Consider the following 8467-nt stretch of genomic DNA (forward strand, 5'->3'; position numbering starts at 1 on the left):
CAGGGATTTGTGAGGTTACGGCGCCCCAGCTGCAAGATGCACTAGCCGGCTGAACCCGGGATCGGCTGACTTGTTGGAACCGGAGTGCTCTGCACGGAGAGTGGTGGATGAGTTGAAGTTGCCTTCCCGGGGCTCATTTTCCACGCTGCCGAGAGGAATCCGAGAGGCAAGGCAATCACTTCGTCTTGCCATTGATTGGGTATCGGGAGCTTTTTTTTTTCCTCCCCTCTCTCTTTCTTTTCCTCCGTCTTGTTGCATGCAAGAAAATTACAGTCCGCTGCTCGCCCGCCCTGGGTGCGAGATATTCAGCCCCGCTCTCTCCCGTGCATTGTGCAACCCAAAGATGAAAGACCGAAGGGGAGAAAGTTAAAGAAATCGCCCACATGCGCTGGATCAGTCCACGGCTTGGGGAAAGGCATCCAGAGAAGGTGGGAGCGGAGAGTTTGAAGTCTTTACAGGCGGGAAGATGGCGGACTGGAGCTGAAAGTGTTGATTGGGAAACTTGGGTGATTCTTGTGTTTATTTACAATCCTCTTGACCCAGGCAGGACACATGCAGGCCAAAAAACGCTATTTCATCCTGCTCTCAGCTGGCTCTTGTCTCGCCCTTTTGTTTTATTTCGGAGGCTTGCAGTTTAGGGCATCGAGGAGCCACAGCCGGAGAGAAGAGCACAGCGGTCGGAATGGCTTGCACCACCCCAGTCCGGATCATTTCTGGCCCCGCTTCCCGGACGCTCTGCGCCCCTTCGTTCCTTGGGATCAATTGGAAAACGAGGATTCTAGCGTGCACATTTCCCCCCGGCAGAAGCGAGATGCCAACTCGAGCATCTACAAAGGCAAGAAGTGCCGCATGGAGTCCTGCTTCGATTTCACCCTTTGCAAGAAAAACGGCTTCAAAGTCTACGTATACCCGCAGCAGAAAGGGGAGAAAATCGCCGAAAGTTACCAAAACATTCTAGCGGCCATCGAGGGCTCCAGGTTCTACACCTCGGACCCCAGCCAGGCGTGCCTCTTTGTCCTGAGTCTGGATACTTTAGACAGAGACCAGTTGTCACCTCAGTATGTGCACAATTTGAGATCCAAAGTGCAGAGTCTCCACTTGTGGAATAATGGTAGGAATCATTTAATTTTTAATTTATATTCCGGCACTTGGCCTGACTACACCGAGGACGTGGGGTTTGACATCGGCCAGGCGATGCTGGCCAAAGCCAGCATCAGTACTGAAAACTTCCGACCCAACTTTGATGTTTCTATTCCCCTATTTTCTAAGGATCATCCCAGGACAGGAGGGGAGAGGGGGTTTTTGAAGTTCAACACCATCCCTCCTCTCAGGAAGTACATGCTGGTATTCAAGGGGAAGAGGTACCTGACAGGGATAGGGTCAGACACCAGGAATGCCTTATATCACGTCCATAACGGGGAGGACGTTGTGCTTCTCACCACCTGCAAGCATGGCAAAGACTGGCAAAAGCACAAGGATTCTCGCTGTGACAGAGACAACACCGAGTATGAGAAGTAAGTGTCTGGGCTGGCGTGTCTTTGGGAGTCAGCCTTGGGCCCCATCGGCCTTGGTCCAGGTGTGAAGTTAGGGGATGGGGTGGGGGCGGATGAGCCCTCAGTCCTCTTCCCTCTTTTTAGCCTGGAACTGAGCAAATCCGGCTCAAGTGTGCAGCTAGAGGCCGGGGACAGAGAGTTGGAGCTCCTCGGGCAAACCGAAAAGCCTGGAGCACCTTCCCAAGCCAAGTAGGTGACAGTATCTCCCTTTTGCTTAGGAAACCTGCAGGGCCGCGTGTCTCCTGTTAAGAGTCGGGGTTTGATCCAAGTTTAGTAACTGCACTTCAGGCATGGGTACTGGAGGGTGTTTCTGAGGGTGTCTAGAGACCTGGAGAGGCTGTGATCTACCCAAAGTCCAGAGACCTTCCACCAAGAGTGCTGCTTTTGTTTGCTTTTCTCATGAGCGGGGGTACCTACTTTCCCAGGAGTTTTCCCAACTTCACATTTTCTGCAAGCCTTTAATTCATGTTAGCAGTAGAAGTGTTTAAATTTTATCGAACTTTGTGTGGCCCTTTCCTCTCTCCCCCATGGCATTGACTTTTATGAAGGGAGACTGTAAACTTGTTGGGCCTGTGGCTTTGCATGCGTGCATGCGTTCATTCATTCATTCCTTCATTTCTGTACATGTCCTGTCTCTTTCCTAGGATAAACTTTTTTTTTTTTTTTTTAAATCTGGGCCTCAGTCCCACTGTCTAAACTCCAGTTGCTAATTTAGATTTCCCGTTCCCTTTTGTCTTTATCTATTTGCATATAAATTGTAGACAGTTACTCTTTGAATGGGTGTGAGATGCCTCCTTACCCTCTGTAGTGAGGCAAGTTTTGTCCAGTTGCTAAGTAACTGGTTACTTTGTAGACCTTTTCAGTCTTCCTTTTCCCTCCCAGTGACAGTAACTGACAGGGGATTTGGAGTCAAAGCTTAGATTCCACAAATCTGCTTTACCCTGAGCTTGGTGAGCCGGTTTCCTAGTAGGTGGGGTTGCCGCCCAGACTCTCACTTGTATCTGGCTGTGAAAGAGTTAGTGAGTTCCTACAGTGCATTTCCACGTTACGCCAGTTAAAAACCAGAGCAGCCTTGTGCTACCCAGGGAAGGAAGGGGAACCTCTCAGCTGAGTACAAGAGGAACTGGCAGAGGTTGGCAGATTTTGCAATTGATTCATGAAATGCAGAATAGGGGAAATGCTTCGCAAACCTGATTGGAACAGGAAGGGGTATGGTGGGAAACTGGCCTTGAAATGAAAGGTTTGATTGTTGTCTGTGCATTTTTTCAGACACTAGGGCCTCTATAGGAGTGATTGGAAGGGAAATTAAAGTCCTCCAAGACTTGATCATAGAGAGTGAAGGAGAAAGTATCAAGCACTCAGATTCAGCTTTCCAACCCTCAGTACCTTTTGCTTTTCAGGTATAAGAAAAGCGGGAGACTAAGATCAATTATGAATCCATATTTTCCTCTCATCCAGGGGCAGTTATGTGTGAATGTGCAATTGCAATGGATTACAGTTTTCTCATAAAAGACATTTAAACTGTGGTTAGTAATGAACTGCTTTGTTTATACGACATTTACATTGACCTATTCCTGTGGGTGCTTGTAAGAAAAAAATGCTTATAGCCTTTCAGGAATTTCTTTGTCTGGTTTATGGTGGAGTAACTCGAGATGAAGTCTAACCTTTCAGTGTCTTCTAAAGCAGTCTCACAGAATTCTGTGGAAGAATTCTGTTCTTCATCCTTCTAAAAGGATTAAAGCTGAGATTTCAGCTTAGGAAATTTGAATTATATATATTGGAAAATACCCTTAATCCAAGTGAACAATATCTTTCTTACCCTTTTATTCCCAAAATAAATATTACATTTCTACATTTTCTGGGGAATGGAAGCATTTTCCAGAGATCAGCAATGGAGGGAGGGGTTGGTTTCTTTAAAACTTTAAGTTTTACTAAATTTAACTAATTTTTGACCTCTTTGTGATCAGGCCAAGAAATATGACACACACACTTTGGTTTATGTTTAAAGACCACAAGGGGTCAGGACCTCAGGATTGGGTCTGATCAGAAAAGTGGCATTTAGTAGAAAAGCAAGTTTGCTCTTTCTCCCAAACAGGGATCTCTTTGGCAGGGACACTTCTGGATTTTCATTATGTTCCCCTTTTGCATACCTTCCAGCCCTAAACTTGCATGATAGCCCGGGATGGTGCTGCAAAAGGTTTACATTCACTCGCCTGCTACACCTGGAGTTTTGACTCATTACTCTCAGTGGGTTAGCAGAATTATTTGTCTTCGAGAAATGGTGCTTACAAACTTTATTGCCTTTTATTCTTGATTTTGGAACACATGAAGATGAAGCAAGAACTCTTAAATTTGGAGATACGCTAGCGGAGCAAGCTACGTGTGTTGTGCTCTGGCGTAAGAGCAACTACTGTGTTACTTATATTGATGCTTTCTGGAAGATAGCCTTACATATGTGAGATGCAGAACTCCTCAAGTCAAGATATGCCAATCTCTCTAGTGCTTTAGGTGGAGGTGATATTGAAGTTAGGTCTGTAGATGTGATCTGTGTAAGTCTGGCTGCTCACACTGACTCATGTTGTGACTTTAGTCACCTTGAGCATGAGTTTGGGTTCTGTAGAGTGGGTTTTAGACTGCTTCAGGGGTGCTGTAAGCACTCATTTGGTAATGGCTTGTAAAAACAATCAATTTTCATCTAGCTTATTAGCAAGTGTCCATGGTGAAAAAAGCTTCCATTTAATTTGCTCCCTGAAGCAATCACCTGTAAGTTTCCTTTGGCCTAAACTTTATGGGATCTAATGACTAGACTGAAAATGTATAGTATTATGGTCAAGTTCCAGTATATACAAATATAGAGTATATACAAATGTATCAACTAAAAAACGGTTGCTTTTGGTGAAATAGAATATTATGTGTCGGTAAAGAATTGAGTGCTGAATGAGCAATGACTTCTGTCTCACCTGTGCCTTTGTGAAAATTAGACGTTGATTACAAAGGTATAGAAGAGCTAGCTACAAGGGATGAAAGAAAATACTTTTCTCTTGTAATAGAGAGAAAATAAATTTCTTTTGTCATTTTTTGACCCAGATGTCCAGGATTGTATTAAAATATCAATTTTTATGATATCTGTAATAATTTTTATCAGTTATATATTTTAACACATGTGGATAATGCCAGCTAAAGTAAGTCATTGCAGTAATTAGATGAGTTGTAATGGTGCTTTAGAGAAATGCTTTGTATTTTATTTTCTTTCAGCTGCTTATGCCTCCTTATAGAATTACTGTATTTTTACATGAACTTCGTAGTTCGTATCCTGACAAAGGGCATTACTGTGAAACTTTAGATTCAGCTGCTTGAAATAGAAGAAAGAGAGGGAGAGGAGAGGTGACTTCTATCTTTGACCCCCTCCAAGGAAAGCAAGGGTGAATATTTAAAGCTTTTCTGGGAACAGGCAAGATTGTGTGCAATTCTTTTTGATATTTTCCTTTTTCTGTGTTTGCTAACATTGTACCTCACCATCCTGGTATCTTTAAGTGTCTTGGAGGTAAGTGATAATTCAACTTCCAACATCCTGATTTTTACAGATGTAGAAACTGAGGGACAGAATGTTTCAGGGATTTACTTAAGGCAAGAAAACTGTTTAGTGACAAGGGTAGCACTAGAATGCAGGCCCCCTGAATTTTGCCTTGATCTGCAGTCTTTCATTTCTACTCTCAGGCACCCTTGAAAATTCACCAGCCACGAGGAGATCCTTATTAATGGCGTTTCTTATGGAATTTCTCTTAGAATTCTTCAGTAATCTGATGAAAACTTGGAGGACAACCGTTGCAAAAATAAATGATAAATGAATAAATAAAAGCACGTACACAGTTTGTCATATGGTTTCAGGGGCTGACACACACCTCCCACTGAGGGCATCCTCAGACTTACAAACTCTTGCTCTGGGAGTTTACATTTTGCCTGTTTGTTTAGTTGGGTAGGTCTGTGGAGCTGTTTAGTCTAAGTAGGAGTTTTTTGAACCTTTCAATTTGGCCCTAAGGGGTTTAGGGAATAGACCGTGCATTGACTGAATAGTAAGTTGAATTACATGCACTTACAGCAAAAAGAAAATATGTGCAAGGCAAGTAAAAATGCTAAATGCTCTTTTCTTTTCTTCCTCATTATCCCAAACTGTATTAACAGACACCTTGAGCAAGTTCATCATCCAGCAGTCAACCTTAGATGAATGTTTTCCTTCTCCAAAATGAAAGGTGGGAATTGCGATTCTCAGGTTTTAAATGTAAAACATTACCACCTTTCTCCCCACAGTTGTACAAGAGCACAAAAGCGTTTCTAAAATAAACCCAATTAGCGCAGTTAAAAAATAAGGTAGAGCCAGCCCTATGGAAAATTATGAAGTTGGCAAGTTTGTCTTCTGACACTGAGATTCTGGTTCTCTCCTCTCCTTCCTTTCTCACCTCTTTCTAAACCTGCTTTCTGGAGAGCACCTGAGAACCTCAATCACGAGGAATCCCTGAGCAAAGGTTGGGGTGTTATTTGCTACTTTTAGGGACATTTGTATTATTACTGGCTTTGGCCTAGCAAATGCAGGTTTCCGTGGAGTCTGTGACCTAAGCTAGGGGCCTGCAGGATTTTACTCTACAAATAATGGCTTGCTGCTAAGGTTTGGGCAGGTCCTGCCTATTGGAGGCCACCTTTGGTCCCCCAACTGTGACAGCAGCTTTGGATGGCAAAAGGGGAGATGCTACACCTGCAGGTGGTGTTAGTTCTTTCTGTCAGAAGGCTTGAGGATCTGCCTTCCCAGAACACAGTGATAGAAACACCTGCCAGTAATGACCTTTAATATGCCAGTGTCACAGCAGAAGTTGTGCTTGGTAGGGCCTGGCTGCTTTGCTCACAACCGTCTTGAAGGTATCTTCTCAGGCTATGTTGCTGGTGTGTAAACGGAGGCAAACAGTGGTAAGGTGGCTCGCCTGAGGCTACGCAGCCTGTAAGTGGCTGAACTGAGGCTAAAACCCAGGTTTTCTGGCCCAAGTTCTCTGTTCTTTTCACCGAAAAAAGAACATTCATTGCTACCTCACTGCATTCGCTTTGTAGCACTGCGTATTCAGAATGAACCAGGTGAGACAAAGTGGTCAGTGGCTTCCGCAGGCTCCTGGACATGTTTCATGTGCAAACACGAACATGGAAGCTTATGTTTCCATGAGGTTAATAACTACAGGTTGAGCTTCCCTAATCGAAAGGTCGAAAATGCTCCAAAATCTGAAACTTTTGACCACTGACATGAGCATTTTGGATTTCGTATTTTTGAAGTAGGGATGTCCAACTCTAAGTATACAATGCAGATATCTCAGAAGTCTAAAAAAATCCAAGATTTGAAACACTTGTGGTCTCAAGCATTTCAAGCATTTTAGGCCAAGTCCTTCCTTCTCAGCCTAAATTGTGTATTTGAAACAAGGTATTTTCTGAACAAGGTGTTTGAGAAGTAGCTATTGCCATGTAATAATTACCAAGCGCTTCCTTCATGCTCTGGAAGAAAAAAATAGTGCGTTTTTTTTTTTCTCTGTCGGTCATGATGTGAATGTCGTATGTGGTGGCCACGTCATCAGAACAGGTGTGCCAACCCCCTGCATGGAACATGTACATGCTTCAGGTTGTGCGAAATTAACTTTCTTTAGATAAAGGATAACCAGCATTCATTTCGGATAACATATATTCAACCTGTAATTGTTTTTATTTAAAAGCTCGTCCACCTTGACCAGGTTCCTGTAATAAACATGGATTCCCTTCAAACTAGAAGATTTGCTAAGTACCTGTTATTTGAATTTACCCTTATTAGTTCATATAACCTTTCAACAACAGCATGAGTTAGGTTATAGCCCCATTTTACAGATTAGAATGTAGGCCCCTGAAAGAGTAAAATAACAAGCTCAGTGTCACATCTAGTGAGTAAATGACAGAGTTCCTACCAGGGTACTTAGATTCCAAAGTCCCTTCTCTTCTACAAAACGTTACCACCTTGAGGAATCAAACAGTTTCTACCTGTTACGTATTAACTTTTAACAGGGGAAGCGTGAGTCAGGTGTTTGTATATGAATCTTTTTTCCTTTGCTTTACTTTATGAACATGTTTCCCGAGGAAAAAGTTTGTCTCAGAGATGTCATAAAGATGGCTCCTAAATCTGACATTTAAGCACTGAACTCCTTGAACTCTTCTGTTCAAGGGGCATTAGAGTTGTTTCTGTGTAGATTCTGCTTGTAATTCTCTCCTAGGGTTCTTCTGAGAAAAGTGAGGAAGCTGATTAGCAATCTGTCTGCATGACCTTTCCCCTGCTGATAGCATCCTGCAGGTGTCCCTCTGTGATTCTAAGTGAAAGTGAACCCTGGAGATGTCACTGCAGGTGGATGGGGATCAGAGTGACTGCTGCCCTAGGTAGATATTGTGATCCAATAGAATAGAAATGAAAGGCCTACGGGAATATTCTGGTTCTGGAACATACCACACCCAGCACCTCCAGGACCTAAGGCTCTTTAAAAGAAAAACAGTGCTTAAAAAATTATAAACGTTATACACAGACTGAGCACAGTGGCTCATACCGGTAATCCCAGCACTTTGGGAGGCCGAGGCGGGAAGATTACTTGAGCCCAGGAGTTCTAGATCATAGTAGCCTGGGTAGCACAGTGAGATCTTATCTTTACTAAAGATCAACAAATTAGCTGGGCATGGTGGTGCACACCTGTAGTCCCAGCTGCTTGGGTGACTGAGGTGGGAGGATTGCTTGAGTCTGGGACATTGAGGCTGCGGTGATCGATGATGGCACCACTGCACTCCACCCTGGACAATAGAGCAAGACCTTGTCTTCCTTCCTTCCTTCCTTCCTTCCTTCCTTCCTTCCTTCCTTCCTTCCTTCCCTC

General features: G+C 43.6%; 1 protein-coding gene across 1 annotated transcript in view; it reads left to right on the forward strand.

Moving 5' to 3' along the window:
• Positions 1-8467, forward strand: part of EXT1 (exostosin glycosyltransferase 1) — a 318870-nt gene continuing 310403 nt past the window's right edge. Inside the window, exon 1 of the mRNA XM_011941082.1 lies at positions 1-1514. Within this exon, the coding sequence (XP_011796472.1) occupies positions 553-1514 (962 nt within the window). The 5' untranslated portion in view covers positions 1-552. The remainder of the gene's footprint in view (positions 1515-8467) is intronic.

This window comes from Colobus angolensis, unplaced genomic scaffold, assembly GCF_000951035.1.
Source record: "Colobus angolensis palliatus isolate OR3802 unplaced genomic scaffold, Cang.pa_1.0 Scaffold198, whole genome shotgun sequence".
Lineage (NCBI taxonomy): Eukaryota > Metazoa > Chordata > Mammalia > Primates > Cercopithecidae > Colobus > Colobus angolensis.